This window comes from Xyrauchen texanus, chromosome 23, assembly GCF_025860055.1.
Source record: "Xyrauchen texanus isolate HMW12.3.18 chromosome 23, RBS_HiC_50CHRs, whole genome shotgun sequence".
Classification (NCBI taxonomy): Eukaryota; Metazoa; Chordata; class Actinopteri; order Cypriniformes; family Catostomidae; genus Xyrauchen; species Xyrauchen texanus.
This window is the reverse complement of record NC_068298.1, coordinates 18,469,546-18,486,119: the sequence shown is the minus strand read 5'-3', so window position 1 is coordinate 18,486,119 and position 16,574 is coordinate 18,469,546. Positions and strand designations below refer to the sequence as shown.

General features: G+C 37.9%; 1 protein-coding gene across 6 annotated transcripts in view; it reads left to right on the top strand.

Annotated features, from left to right (window-relative positions):
- septin6 (septin 6) overlaps nucleotides 1-16,574 on the top strand; it is a 35,571-nt gene that overhangs the window by 3,794 nt on the left and 15,203 nt on the right. For all 6 annotated transcript variants that reach the window (XR_007972978.1, XR_007972977.1, XM_052154884.1 and 3 more), the window contains exons 3-6: nucleotides 1,749-1,944; nucleotides 7,003-7,189; nucleotides 9,080-9,241; nucleotides 12,689-12,785. Coding sequence is in view for 4 of the 6 variants with exons in the window: in XM_052154884.1 (XP_052010844.1) it covers nucleotides 1,749-1,944; nucleotides 7,003-7,189; nucleotides 9,080-9,241; nucleotides 12,689-12,785 (642 nt within the window). In the remaining 2 variants the exon portion in view is untranslated. The remainder of the gene's footprint in view (nucleotides 1-1,748; nucleotides 1,945-7,002; nucleotides 7,190-9,079; nucleotides 9,242-12,688; nucleotides 12,786-16,574) is intronic.

Sequence of the window (16,574 nt, the reverse complement as noted above, 5' to 3'; positions counted from 1 at the left end):
GAGAAGCACAGGCATAACTAGGGATGGGTATCGTTAAGGTTTTAATGGTATTACTACTATCGATCCGGTACTTTAACGGTATTCTTAACGGTTCTTTTTGTTATATATTACACAAATATAAACGTTATATAGGCACAGTGATTTAATTTCAGGAAGGTTTACTAACATTACTGTTCAGGTGTGGTCTAAAAAGAAATCTAATAAAGTAATCAATTGTAAAATAACACATAGTTTATCATAGATAGATTAATGCAGAAGTTATTCATTCAAGAGCTGTAAGTGATTTTCTCTTTGCCTTTTGTTGTTTGATTCGCAGTAATGGCTCAATCGTCACATGTTTAATAGACAGCTTCCCCTTTAAGACCGAGTTCAGATCTAATAGGCTCCTGATGCAGCATAATTTCTCCCCAACTATTTCCATAACTACGTCCATTTAAGACATAAACTGTGTTTAAGTGAATCTCCAAGCCGGTCGTTTTGACATATTTTTGTGTATATTTGATCGTTTAGACGCGCACATGAAACCCAAAATAGCCTATACTTTGCTTGTCTCTTTGCGTTGTGTTTCGGAGCACGCGCCGCCTTGGGAACGGTATCTCTTGCCCTCTTTTTATTATTAAATGCGTCCCGCAATTTAGCAACAGTAGCTAGACTGCATTTTACAACAATCACCGATCGTGCTGATTCTGACGTTAAGTTGGAGTTTTAGGGAGAAATGTCAGTGCACCGCTGTGAAGGGAAGGAAGTTGTGCTAGACAGAATGCGGCTTATGTATAAATATTCTTTTTATAATCTTTGAAGGCGAAATCTAAAATAAAATCAGACTAATAATCACAGATCTAAACCAGGCTATGTCTGAATGTTTAGTTCTGTCACTCATTGAGCAGGGCTCGTTTTGTGCTCGCTGTGGCACCGCGTGAGCAAGTTCTCTCTCTCTCTCTCTCTCTCTCTCACTACGAATAGCTATATTGCATCACAGACAAATGGTTTCATATTATTATACATAGAAATGGCTGGCGAGATAAAATAACTTTCTCTTTATAGCAATAAAGAATGTATTTTCTTAATTTCTCCAGTACCGACAGCAGAACCGATAACGTCCGAGCTTACCAAAGCCAGTCCTTCACTAGCATATACTGCGTTGGTATATTTTTATTACTTATTTATCTGCATTGAGTGACAACTCTCAAATATAAGACACACAAACAGAACAAATAAAAGTCTCAGATTCACTGTCTGTAATTGCAAAATTCTTGCTTATTGTGACATGATAGCAACCCTTCTGCTGTGATAATGCAACTTCAACTATGCTATCAATATCCAAAGTAGCCGAACGTCATGTCAACTATCGCGTTTGTCACGTTTTTTTGAAGTTGGCAGTAACATATCAAAAGTTTTTAATTAAATCTAAAGAAGTTATACAATTTTAACCCTTACTGTTTTCTCCAAGGAACTTGGCTCCTTCCTTAGGCACTGGATGAGGTCTGCTCACTCTGCTGGAAAATGACTCTAGGGGCAGCGTGCGTTGAACACGTGTTCCACAACAACACTAGGCTGCCCACAGATGCGCCTGCCTAATAATCGGCTTGATATGCGTGGATATTGGCCGATGCCGATTATGTAAAAAATGCAAAAAATCGGCCGATTAATCGGCAGGCCGATTAATCGGTCAACCTCTATTCCGATGTATATTCCTGTTTAGACAGAGCAAAATAGTCTGGTAGCTTATTGTTGTGTGTTTGTTACAGGTGAGACGGGTTTGGGAAAGTCCACCCTCATGGACACCCTGTTCAACACCAAGTTTGAGGGTGAACCTACACAGCACAATCAGCCTGGAGTCCAGCTCAAATCCAACACATACGAGCTGCAGGAAAGCAATGTTCGCCTCAAACTCACTGTTGTCAACACTGTAGGCTTTGGAGATCAGATCAATAAAGAGGACAGGTGAGATCTGATTGTGCTCAAGTGTGAACCCATTCTCTATGTTGATTTAGAATGTTAGTTATTCTAAGCTTCCAATGGTAGAAAGTACATTTGTAACTGACCTTGTCAAGCGGTAATTTGATTATTTATGAGAATATAATTATCATAGTTTTAAATCTTTTTGAAGGTTTTAATTTAAGGTTGTTCGTTCATCCATTCTGCCAAATGAATGTTGAATAATCCATTCTAACTGACAACGCAAGGAATGTTAGATACAGTCACTCACTAGACCTCTCTCTCTGTCAGAAGTAGGGCTGGGCGATAAAACAGTATTGGTATTTATCGACTGTACACCTTTATCGATAACGATATAATTTTTTTTCGATATAACTCTAATTTTAAATGCATTCAAATTAGGGCTGCACGATTTGGACAAAGTCATATTGCTATTATTTTGAAAAATATTGCGTTTTGAACTGATTATGATGGTAATGTTTTACACATGTTCAGCTGCAAAAAGGCAACTCGGGTTTTCACACTTGAGCCCTCTTAAAAAGAACCAAACTGAGACATTTTCAGTTCAACCACAAACAAATAAATATATAAACTGTGAAACAGTCTTTTTGGATATGAAGTCTTCATATCCAAATGTTACCATCCACCATGTACCTGTTTTTGTCCATTTTGTGATAGGGTCTCAGCCCACTAATCATCATCATTAGTTTTTGAAACACAGTCAGCTTGAATATTAGGGATGCTCCAATCAGGATTTTAACATCCGATACCAATCTCCAATTTTCTTTTCATCTCATCAATCGATGCTGATCATTTAACTTTTTATCAGCAGCTCTGTCAAAACTGGTTATATGTACTCTTTCTGCTCAATGTCACTGTTAACTACGTTTCCCTGTCAGTAAAACCATAGTTGTTGCCTAGTGTTTGCTGTCAGTCAATAATTCAGTATACACAAAATATAATTTTAAAATATAAATGTTACTCTTTATTCTAGGCCTTAAAAACTAGTAGTCTTTACTGTATATAAGATAGTCCTAAAGAATGAGGATTAATGTCAAACTGAAGTTGAACTGATAACCCATTGGTGTAATTACATTTAAAGTGAAAATTTGTATTAGTTTTTCAACATCCATCCATCATCAACCGCTTATCCGAAGTCGGGTCGCGGGGGCAGCTGCTCCAGCAGGGGGCCTCAAACTTCCCTATCCCGAGCCATATTAACCAGCTCTGACTGGGGGACCCCGAGGCGTTCCCAGGCCAGTGTGGAGATGTAATCTCTCCACCTAATCCTGGGTCTTCCCCGAGGCCTCCTCCCAGCTGGACGTGCCTGAAACACCTCCCTAGGGAGGCTGCCAGGGGGCATCCTTACCAGATGCCCATACCACCTCAACTGACTCCTTTCAACGCAAGGGAGCAGCGGCTCAACTCCGAGCTCCTCACGGATGACTGAGCTCCTCACCCTATCTCTAAGGGAGAAGTTACCAGTTGGATCTGGTGGGGCTTACTTCGATAATAATCGTGAGAGGTAAACAAATGACAGGAGACTGAAGAGATGTTTCTAGACTCTATAGGTATTACTGTTAATGCTGTTTGCTCAGCAATCATTTAATAAAGATGTTTGAATTATACTCCATCTTGTATTCTGCTATATTATGATACATGTGCCTTGCGGAGACTGAGATGCTGCTACCGCAGATAATAATAAAAAATGCTGCATGCAGGATGCGCCAGTTAAGTGTAAATGAAGCGTTTAGCAAACGGAACCGAACTCAGAGCACTTCTGTTACTCTAAGCATGAGAGGGAGTTGTGGAGCACAGAACCACTCCGAAAACACTAACAATGTTCTAACTTAATGTAGACCAGACAGAGCAGCGCAAACAAAATTTGAAGGGAGCAGACTGTTTATTTATTTAATTAAATGGCAGACCGTTGCAATTTAATAATCGCACAAGGTCATATCGCGGTGTCGATTTTATTTCGATTATTTGTGCAGCCCTAATTCAAATGTAAATAGATATGAAGTTTGGTTGCATGAACAACCCTCAAGCATGCGCCGTCCCTGGATCATAAACAGCCTATCATATGGCTTGATAAAGGAGTGTGTTACGAGCAACAAGCAAACAGCCAATAACAAGTTGTGTTGCTGTGGGGTTCGGTTGCGTCATCGCCATGTGACATCAGAACACATACGAAAATAACTGCTGTGCCTGCCGACGATGGGTCAGCTTGACTGTGTGGCAGTTTTTTTGGTTTCTTTACGTCTGACCAACATCAGAACACCGTTGTGTGTACATACGATTACTAAAAGCAATTTTTCCAAAAACACTGATACGATGTGTAGATTTTTATGTACTTTCATCTTCACGGAGCACGTTTGACATCTGAACAGTTGAATGGAGGCAGGGCAGCTGCTCTCTTGTCCTAGTGCCTGCCGTATACAACCTCTGTTAGTGTGACTTATGTGTTTTTCTTTACCTGGTGCGACTTCTTGTCAGGTGCGACTTCTAGTCAGGTTTCCGGAAAATACAGTAAAATTAAAAAATGTATTTGCTGTGCCGTTGCAAGAATTGATGTGCAAGAACAAATCTACAAATTAAAAACACAAATTTGTTGGTTTTTCATTATCCAAATATCGCTCTTGGCATCTGTGACCTAATTATACAGCATCCCTATGTTACTTACGTTTTTTGCATAGCCGAATTTGAAACATTACGAGTTCACGCTACTAGGACAGACAGAAAACATGGACAAGGTCTTGAAAAGGAAAACTATCGATGATGGTTATGTTGGATAGTGGTGTGCCACAGGATTTTTTTTAATTGTAAAAAATTTGCTATGGCACTGACCCAAACCACAATGCCGTTCATCTGCAAAAAAAAAGCATCCAAAAGAAAACACAGCAGTGTGTAATTTCTGCAATAGAGTGTTTACTGAAATGGCTGGGAACATGTCAAACTTTTAAACTTGGTGTAAGTGATGCTAGCTAACTAACGTTAGCAATCTGCCTCTTGCTGCCTTCCATTCAACTTGGAAAGTTACTATATTGTTTAAGAAAAGTGAAGACTTAAGTATTGAATAATTGTTTGATATATTCTACTTGAAGTTTTCTAGGGGAAGAGTCATCCAGAAAACCTAATGCGATGCTTGCACAATTTTGTTTTAGGTGGATGGTCAAACTTGGAAAAGGAGTGTTGAATAAATATGTTTTAAGTTGATTTCAGCTCCTTAGTGTTTGTTTGTATTTGTTTGCTCATAGAAAACAAAGGAAAATTCACACACAAAATTCATGTCTGCAATGCCTTTTGATTATTTTATCAAGACATTTCTCATGGTACACTGAGAGACACACGCACATATATGTGTGAATGAAGAGGAATCTTCATTTGTTTTCTGTGGGTGTTTTTATGGGAATGTGGATCTTTCAGATCAATTTGAGTAGTGCCTATGGTTTGCGTGTTCCACATTTTATCATAAGTGTGTCATGCAGTGTGGGATTCGCACTGGTCTGGTCTTGGTCTTGACTCTGTCTCCCCCTGCCTTGATCTTGGTTTCAACACCTCAAAGTCTTTGTCTCGATACACTCTGGTCTTGACATGGTCTCTGTTTATGTGGTCTTGACTACAACACTGCTGTTGTTTATTTGTAACCATAAAGCCTTCACAGAAGCATTTTTTGGTGAGCTTTACTGATCTTGTGGAGGAATACATTGAAGTTTTAATCTACTGTTGCTAGGTTTGCTCCGATACCAAAATTTTGGCTTCAGTACGATACCAGCCCTGGTACCTCTGTACCGATACTAACTTGATACTTGGGCAACAAATAAAAATTCAGATTTTTGATGGAATTACACAAAAAGAACTGCATAAAGTAAATATGCTTTTTCTGGATTCCATGTTAAATGTTTTAATTAAGTGATATGATCAAATTGTGTTTAATCAAATACACACTGTACAGCTTTGATCAAATGAAAATATAATAATATATAAATTATTTTTTAGTAAAAAAAACAAAGATGAACAACAGAGCTTTACAGTATTAATGAAAACAGTCTGATTACCTGAGGCTGGCATGGCTGAATCACAACGTGCTAGTATTCAGTACTGGTATTCAGCTTTTGTGGTATTGCTTACAAATAATAATACTAATAATATAACTATTTAATATATTCTTGTTATTATGAGTTATTGCTACTACTACAGTAGTAATATTTTTCTGTCTTCAATTTCATGCATCCATTTAAATCTCATTTAAGCTGGACTTTTATTGTGAAAGACCTTTTGAAGTTCTTCCTGTTTTTGGAGAAGGGAGTGTGGGCAAGGATTGTTAAAGTCTGCATCTAGAGATGCAAATGTGTGCCTTATGCAATTCAAGATTTTACATGGATTCTATTGGAACCCAATAGAGTGATAGTGGGGGTTAAGTATTGATTCTGTTTGTATATGTTTTGCTTTGTTTAATAGATGAATCAATAAAAAAATTTAATCGTAAGAGTTTTTGAAGGGTTCATTATATCAAATTTCCTACGACTCGCAAGGTGAAATATCTGGTGAAAAAGGTCATTTGAGAGTTCACAGCCATTTTACACACTAAACTGACTGCTCTGTGACTCTTGGACACGCAGTAGGAATGTGTGATGAGTGTGTGTGTGAAGATGACCGAGCAGTGCGGAGCCTCTCATTGATTCTGTAGTGTGCAGCGCATGTGACTGTATATTCTTTCATTAAATGACATCCTTCTGCTGGTTAATGATCAGTCTTCACCACATTGAGACTTTTTTTGTTTATTATTTTCAAATAGTCTGATTTCATCTCACACTACATTACATATAGCTAATGGCAGCATACTTTAGTATGATATAGAAATTAACAAGATGATATCATACCATTTAAAATTTTTGGTATTGTCATATTTCATTAGTAGCGGTATACCACGCAACCCTAACTGGTACTTCTCAAAATATCCTGCATCTCATTTAGCTTTCAGGTTGTATTGTGTTTCCATTGGTTGTAATTTTTATTTATTTATTTTTTAAAATCCCTTTTCTTTCATTGTTCAACTTGCAGTTACAAGTCTATTGTGGAGTTCATCGATGCTCAGTTTGAAGCATACCTCCAGGAGGAACTGAAGATTAAACGTACCCTACACAGTTATCATGATACACGGATTCACGCCTGTCTGTATTTTATTGCCCCCACTGGACACTCCTTAAAGTCCCTAGACCTGGTTACAATGAAAAAGCTGGACAGTAAGGTTAGTGATTTTTTTTTTTTTTTTTGATAGTGACTTTTTATTGTGGATGTATGTTTAATCACTCTAAAGCACTATTTGGACATCACAGGATTTATAGTTTTTGTTTCACAGGCAATCTCTGATTTAAATCCTGTCCAAATCTCACACTTCTGTATTTTCTCAGAAAATATGATCTTGTCAAGATAGGAATGTCTTTGATTGTGGTATATAATTTTTCTCTCACATCGCTTCTATTTTCACCTTCGTTGAATGCTTAATTTCTTGTTCTGGTGCCTAATACACCTTCACTGTGGATTTTAGGCATTTTTGACAACTTTTCTTCGTAAAATAATCCGTCCAATTTAAAAAGAGATTTAAATAAGAAGAGTCAAATCCCAGAAACTGCTCAGAACTGCCTTTTGTAGTTGCAGTTATGGGTATGATCCTTGCAGTAATTAATTCCTTTAATTTTTATATATATATATATATATATATATATATATATATATATATATATATATATGTCTTGATGTCATATAGTTATTATGTTTGACTTGACATAGCAGTTCATGTTTTAATCCGACGTGGCTTATTAAACATTCAGCTGATGGCTGCGCTGTGTTTAATGTCGTAGCAGTTGTGTAGATTGAGTCAGTGAAGGTCAGCTGTGTAATGCTGCATTCTCTTTCATCTCTCTCTGTCCTTGCACAGACTCCCTGAACATAGATGCTCTCTTGGATCAGATGTTGTGCCTAACGATAGCATCATATGAGTGTGAAGAGATTTCTATGTACTAACACAGTGCCCAAACCCTTATTTAAAGTGCGTGTGTTTTATACTCTGTTCGTCAGTAGACAGGAAACTGAGAAGGCTTGAATGTAGTGGCCAGGCTGCTGAGAATACTACTAAATGGTGGTGTGGGTGGCAGGTGTAAAGAAAGAGAGAGAGAGGGAGAGAGAAAAAACACTGAGCACGATCAGAAGTGTGTGTGTGTGTGTGTGTGTGTGTGTGTGTGTGTGTGTGTGTGTGTGAGAGAGAGAGAATCATGAGTGGAGTAGGGCTTTGATTATGCCCCTCTGTATTGTTATCACTCATTCATAGTTTTTAACCCTCACTGAGATTAAATATGTTCTGTTTGTTGGTTTTAAAGTGCATCTTAAATGGCTGCATGATCCTGAATTTTGTTCTTGTGTAGGCAGTCAAATTATGATGTAACCAAGCAGAGGTTATGTTAGCTTTTAGAGGTTTCTGTGGAGTTTATTTTAATTGCAGCATCTTGTCTTAATTTAAAATAAGAAATAAAAAATCAAGTTCGCTGCACTACAACTACTATCAAAAAGTAGCTAAATACATTGAATCTGTTTAAAGAGGCTACATATATTTAAATATATTGGATTTAATAACTTAATATGTATTTAAATTATATATTCTATGATATGCTTATTTTCACATTCAGAGTAGTATTGTTCTGGCACATAAACGAGGAGAATTGTCTGAACCAAATCACAAAACTGACTTTTTAAATTGATCTAAAATTATGTTTTTAGATCTAGTTACTCCCAAACACTCCCCCTGCTTAAAGAATAGAATGTCCCTGTTGTCTATATGCCATTTTTTTTCCATTTGCTTAGGCTTGAAAAAACAGAGGGAGAGAATCTCTGTGTCTGTATTTATCTTGGTTCAGCCATATGTTCTGTGGTTGTTTTTAAGACGTTTCCATTCAGATTTAATAATTTACTGCCTGAAAAAGGGGAAATGTTTACTCCCCAGATATTTTTTTTAGAAATCATCTGACCACTGTTGTGCCAGGTTGCGGTCTTACTCTCTTGTGTAGGCCTAAATATCATGAATGCTTTTAATTTCTCATCATTGACAATTTCCAAATGCTTAAGTCTTGATACTCTCTCGTAGGTGAATATTATCCCCATCATTGCTAAATCTGATGCCATCTCAAAGAGTGAACTTGCCAAATTCAAGATCAAGATCACCAGTGAGTTAGTGAGCAATGGTGTACAAATCTACCAGTTCCCCACTGACGATGAGACCGTGGCAGAGATCAACTCCACCATGAATGTAAGGAGCTTAAACGTCATTTACCTTCATTCATTCCTATTATTTGCAATTGGTGTGCTTTTCATGTGGTTATTTACTATTGGCTGTTTTGTATATGGGTCGATGGCATGGGTCAGAATAAATTTTTTGTGTCCAGATCTGTGTTTACCAAAAATGCAATTCAATACAAAATTACTTAAATACACCTTTTATGATGAATAGGTTTTGAACAGGGGTATTCAAACTGGGGTCTGGGGACTGGGGTTTGCAAGGGGGCACATGGGGGTTTGCAGAAATTTAAGTAACAAATATTTTACTTGATTATTAAAATCAAAGATAATTTAACATATGAATGAAATATTTTTAAATTTGTTTTTGATAATATTATGAATGTAATTGAATTTCATTGAATATGATTTTGCTTTAATACGATTACATTATTAAAGGGTAATTAATTTAGCAAATACCATATTTTATTTTTTAATATCACAGTTACTATTTTTCTCACACATTAAAAATGTGTCATATTCATGAAAATATGTAGCTGCCTGTATATATTAGGAAGGGGTTTAATGCCCTGAAATCCTAGAAAGTGTCAAGGTTTTTTGGAGGAGTTTGGTACAATATTTTTCCATCAATTCAAAGTCTGTGTGGTGTAACAAACATATAAAGGAAGTCATATTGTTGTAATTTGAAAAGAAAATCATAAAACAAGAAGTTATATTTCTGAGAAGACCCCATGTAGACCTTATGACTGTGGGTTAATGTCCGCAAATATCAGATAATTTGACATTATGACATAGGTGAGGCTAGTTCAGCTTCACGTGTCAAATGGTATGACTCCAAAGAAAACCACCAGGTATTTTTGAATCCACTTTTGATAAATGGCATGGTTTGTCAACTTTATGAAACAGTCATAAAAACTTGCCTTGTGCGTCTTGACATCTAATTTTTTTTTCTTTATTTGTTGACCCATATAAATATGTACTTGCCAATATATGTATCTAATTATAGAATCAGAAACAATTTGTTGTTGTTCCAGTTGTAATTCACTTCCACATGGAATCATTCACAGATGTAGTGTATTGTTTTGACGCAAGAGGGCCGTATTTTATGTTTCAGTGCTTATCCAGTTATCATTTCGTGTCACCGTTATGAGCAGTTTAAGCGAGAGAGAGACCATCTGGTGAACCGCTTTACTGCTCTGTTTTTCTCACAAGAAATTACACCTCAAATGTAGAGGCATACATCATCAGTGTATTCTCACAACAGAGTTCTTACTGTGGGAATGGCACACGAGCAAAGCCCTCTTCTATGCATAAGTAGAAAGGAGGATGCTGTGTTCCTCTTATAGGATTGGCAATGCTTAATTATGAAGCATATAATTTGCTGGGAAGTTTGATGGGAAGTTTACACATTTCCTGCCAATTTATTAATGCATGTCAAATAATGCATTGTTGTACTTTTTTGAGGCAAAAATTTGTGTGGCTAGTTGACGTCAAATACTTTTTTGAAGGTTGACATGTTATGACATGCTATATCTCAAAGTATTTTAAATGGCATTTTGCTAATTCTTTTAGAATGCATGCAGTTTTTGGTAACCTCATTAATTGGGAGACTACATGGAATCTTTGTCACATGGCATTGGCAAAATAAGCTAGTGAAGGCAAACAGGTGACAAAATTCCAAAAACAAATGGTGATCTAAATTATACATCTGTTCTTAACACATTCGTTTACACTAATTTCAAATCTTTTTTTTTTTTTTGTCCATGGACATGCTTCAACTACCCATGTATGTTTGTACATGCATTTACAGCGAGGGGAAAAAAGTATTTGATCCCCTGATGATTCTGTAAGTTTGCCCACTGACAAATAAATAATCAGTCTATAATTTTAATGGTAGGTTAATTTGAACAGTGAGAGACAGAGTAACAAAAAAAAATCCAGAAAAACGCTTGTCAAATTTTATAAATTGAATTGCATTTTAATGAAGGAAATAAGTATTTGACCCCCTCTCAGAGATTTCTGGCTCCCAGGTGTCTTTTATACGGGTATCGAGCGGAGATTAGGAGCACACTCTTAAAGGGAGCTGTCCAAGGATGTCAGGGACAAGATTGTAGATCTACACAAGGCTGGAATGGGCTAAAAGACCATCACCAAGCAGCTTGTTGAGAAGGTGACAACAGTTGGTGCGATTTTTCTCAAATGGAAGAAACACAAAAGAACTGTCAATCTCTGTCGGTCTGGGGGTCCATGCAAGATCTCACCACGTGGAGTTGCAATGATCATGAGAACTGTGAGGAATCAGCCCAGAACGCCACAGGAGGATCTTGTCAATGATCTCAAGGCAGCTGGGACCATAGTCACCAAGAAAACAATTGGTAATGCACTACGCCGTGAAGGACTGAAATCCTGCAGCGCCCGCAAGGTCCCCCTGCTCAAGAAAGCACATGTACAGGCCCGTCTGATGTTTGCTAATGAACATCTGAATTATTCAGAGGAGAACTGGGTGAAAGTGTTGTGGTCAGATGAGACCAAAATCGAGCTCTTTGGCATCAACTCAACTCACCGTGTTTGGAGGAGGAGGAATGATGCCTATGACCCCAAGAACACCATCCCCACTGTCAAACATGGAGGTGGAAACATTATGCTTTGGGGGTGTTTTTCTGCTAAGGGGACAGGACAACTTCACTGCATCAATGGGACGATGGACGGGGCCATGTACCATCAAATCTTGGGTGAGAACCTCCTTCCCTTAGCCAGTGCATTGAAAATGGGTCGTGGATGGGTATTCCAGCATGACAATGACCCAAAACACATGGCCAAGGCAACAAAGGAGTGGCTCAAGAAGAAGCACATTAAGGTCCTGGAGTGGCCTAGCCAGTCTCTAGACCTTAATCCCATTGTAAATCTGTGGAGGGAGCTGAAGGTTTGAGTTGCCAAACGTCAGCCTCGAAACCTTAATGACTTGGAGAAGATCTGCAAAGAGGAGTGGGACAAAATCCCTTCTGAGATGTGTGCAAATCTGGTGGCCAACTACATGAAATGTCTGACCTCTGTGATTGCCAACAAGGGTTTTGACACAAAGTACTAAGTCATGTTTTGCAGAGGGGTCGAATACTTATTTCCCTCATTAAAATGCAGTTCAATTTATAAAATGTTTGACATGCGTTTTTCTGGATTTTTTGTTTTGTTATTCTGTCGCTCACTGTTCAAATTAACCTACCATTACAATTAGACTAATCATTTGTTTGTCAGTGGGCAAACGAACAATATCAGCAGGGGATCAAATACTTTTTTCCCTCACTGTATATAGACTTGCATGCACTTATATGGATGTAAATGCTGTGTCACCATGTATGTTACTGTAAGAATTTTAAATTGGCATGGGAGTGCTTTTCTGCAGCATAATGTTTTGTTTGTTTGTGTGTGTGTGTGTGTGTGTGTGTGTGTGTGTGTTTTACAGGGTCATTTACCTTTTGCTGTGGTGGGAAGCACTGAGGAAGTGAAGATTGGGAACAAGATGGTGCGAGCACGGCAGTACCCCTGGGGAACCGTCCAGGGTAATTGCTGGTCTCATTTTCTAGAGGAAATGACACTTGAGCTCTTCCCTCTGTTTAGCCGTGGCCTCTTTGTTCATGCCATCCAAACTCATCTGGTCCCTCGTTTGCTGCAGTGTTTGGTGTAGATACTCCTTCTGAATGCTTGTCTGACTTCCTTACTAATTTTATACGTTCAAATTCAGGGCTGAATATTAATGTCTTATAAGAGTATTTCACCCAAAACTACTTCACCCAAACAACACTAAAAAAGGAGTCCATATGACTTACTGTATATTAGTGCTGCACGATATATCATATCGCAATCGCGATGTCAGCCTGTGCGATTACACAACGTCAAATAAATAAGTGCATGTGTGGACGTGAAAGCCCATTCTCTCTGAGAGCTGTTTGCCCATTTTCTACACTGCTAATAAAAAGATGACCAGTCAGGCTGTTTAGGGAGTGGCACGTATGGTCATGTCAGTTTCCGGTGTTCAGCGTGGAGATGGATGCCGAGCAGACCAACACTGAACCGGTGGCCAGAAAAAAATAACACCGATCATAGCTTGGCGATATAGCTTTATTTCATCCTTAAAGTTTATATTATACGGGAGCGTGCCATGTAAATAAACACAAACTCCAAAACTGTCATTCTTGGTGCGATCAGAGCCGCTTCAACAGTCGCGGAACAGACACAATCTGAGCGGGAGTCGAGACCGGGAGAGATATAAAGTTCTGCCGGGTGATGCGCACTCTAACACGGAGATGCTCGTCTCTCACCCCCACTGTCTGCAGCGCAACCTGTAGCATCATTGATGAGATCATGATAGGATCAATCTTATGTAAAAAAATAACACTAAAATGACAACAACAATAAAATGCATGTATGTGTATGTATATGTTTTGTATAGACAAGATTGACAAATGCTTATCAATAATACACTTATGGCTAACATATCAATATGACTAAATGTTACTAAAATATGACTAAAATGTCAACAGTTTTTCATTGACTAAAACTACATTAAAAAGCCCAGTAAGCCAAACAAAGCACAATTACAGATGTGTTTGCGAGTGTCACGCCATATGACAAGTCTTCACAGCGATATAAAGAGGCATGATGCACCGTTAGCAAAGTGGGATTTCAGAAAATGATCCACACACACTGGACAAGAGGTACCAACAATAAGTAGAACTTTTTAGAGGATTTGGAAATACCAGCTGGTCATTTAAAAAAAAAAAAAAAAAAAAACACACAACAACAACAACAGTTTGAGTGAACCACACTTTTATATCCAGTTTCCTTTTCAAAAGAGTTTATAAAAAGTACATGTTACATCCTGATTAAATGTCCCTGTTTGTTTGGACAATCTTATTTTCATGAAAATTTGTATGTTGTTCTTTATTGTTCCATTTTATTTAGGTGTAATATTGAGAAAATAACAAGTTTGCAGTAATGCAAAGATGTTATTTAATTTTGTAAAATATTATTTTTATTTGAAAACACTGCATTTATAGTTGTTGTTGCTAGTTTGTATGTTTGAGTTGAGAAATATACATTTCCACATTATCAGTAATATATATGTGCATTTTCCTTGATAACCAAGCAAGTTGACTCATGTTACCATTTGTTTATTATATCGCTATCGCAATATTAGCATCTTGGAGGAAAATAGCCTAGTGCTAGAGTTAGATGTGTTGCCTACTTTTATGCTTTTTTTTTTTTTTTTTGGGAGCTTGACAGCCCTAGCCACCGATATCTGTCATTGTATGGGCAAGAGCTGGGTAACGATTCTTTAAAACTTTCTACTTTTGTGTTCCTTGGACAAAATAACAGCATATGGTTAAGAATGACATGTGGGTGAGTAAGTGGTGACTGAATTTAAATTTGTGGGTGATTTTATTTATTTTGATACTGTTTATGTTCAATGTCCATTTACTTAGTATTCCAGTTAAATTTAAATGTATCTTGTTTCAGAATGATATTGAATATATCATTGAATTTCAACAAAATTATATTCCTTAGTCATGTTCTCCTGAGGTGTGCAAGTCCAGTTTGCTTCATTCACAGTTTGTCCTATCAGTCCGTGTTAATGTGTGATGTATGCACCTAGAGGCAGTGGTAGGCTGTGCATTAAAAGTCTAGGCCTTCAGTGCGATTCATGCCATTTAAGGACAGTTTCATGATGAATAAGACACCCTATGCCTTTGTGGATCATACATTATATCACAGCTAACTAATAAAACCAATTGACATTTTAAAAACACGTCCACGCATGAAAGACAGAACTTGAAACTACACTTAATGCGGCTGTGGCTCAGGTGGTAGTGTGGGTCGGCCACTAATCGCAGGGTTGGCGGTTCGATTCCGGGCCCACACGACTCCATATGCCGAAGTGTCTTTGGGCAAGACACTGAACCCAAAGTTGCTCCTAATGGCAGGCTAGCACCTTGTGTGGCAGCTCTGCCGCCATTGGTGTTTGAGTGTGCATGGGTGAATGGGACACAGTGTAAAGTGCTTTGGTAACCTCTAAGGTTAATACAAGGCGCTATATAAGTGCAGACCATTTAATGTTCAAGCAAGCCTAATTTTAACTTCACTGTTTCGCTGCGTTCCTTTCAAGTTGGATGTGGGATATTCCTGCTTGATATCTCCTGCCTTAAATGCATTCCATATGATGATGACGTTTAAGAAACAAAATGGCAATGCTCCCGTTTGCTTGGCAGGGGTTTGACTCTCATTAGAGATGTCTCATAGCAACACAACTCGGCTAGCATTTGTGCTTCAGGTGTACAATTATCAAAAGAGATTATAATGTTTTATACACCTGTTTCTGCTGGCATTTGTTAAATGACCTTTAATATGTAATGTGAAAACAAACTCATTTATCGATATTAATTAATAAACAGAATTTTTATCATTTTTTATATTTCCCGGAGTGTCGACATGTTTGTGTGATGTGATATGCACCTGCATCTCGGCAAAATCGGAGTTGAGAATTTCTGCACAAGCCTACAAGTTGTAATTCTGACGTCAAGATGCATTCCATTGCACTTTTCCTGGTAGGAAGTTGTAAAATCTGACTTTCCAAATTGAATGGAACGCAGCACTATTTTTCAAAACTTGGATCTGACACTGAATGCTCCAGCAGCCTAATTTACACTTAGAAAACTCCTGATGTTGAAATAACAATGCAAAAAGCAGTTACCAATTTACTTGAAGTGAAAATCTGTCCTCCTTTCCTGATGAATAAATCAGTCATGCAGAACATCTCCGGTTTGTAAATCCATAAGGATCTTTTTCTCAATGTGATAGCGGCAGTAATGACAGTTGACTCGTCAGCCAGATCTCGCGTTCTTCGCTTTCAAATTACGTCACTTAAAGCGTGATTGCCTGCTAGAAGGCCTTGACCGGGGCATATCCTAAAGATCACACCCACCAAGAACAAAATCAATCTGATTGGCTGATGAATCTGACAATCTGACTTTAGCTGCTCATTCATTTGCACTGTTGAGGTATTCTGTGGAAATTCTGAAGGCCTGAGGGGGTGGAGCGCAGACTCGCATGCTGCTTCTGCTAACGAGCTTGGCTTTGGGGGTGTGATTTGTGAAGCAGTTGTCTGGCTTCAATTGTAAGCATCAAGGAATAAATTCTGACTGGATAAACTTGTGTTTTTTATCTATTTTAATAGTGGAAATAGACAAAAAGGTGATTGAGAATGAAAGGATGAAATATATTTATTTGGCATATTGGGCCAGCAGAGAAGGCTTTGCTGGCCCTGAGAATTTGCCACTGCTCAGAGGTTTGAT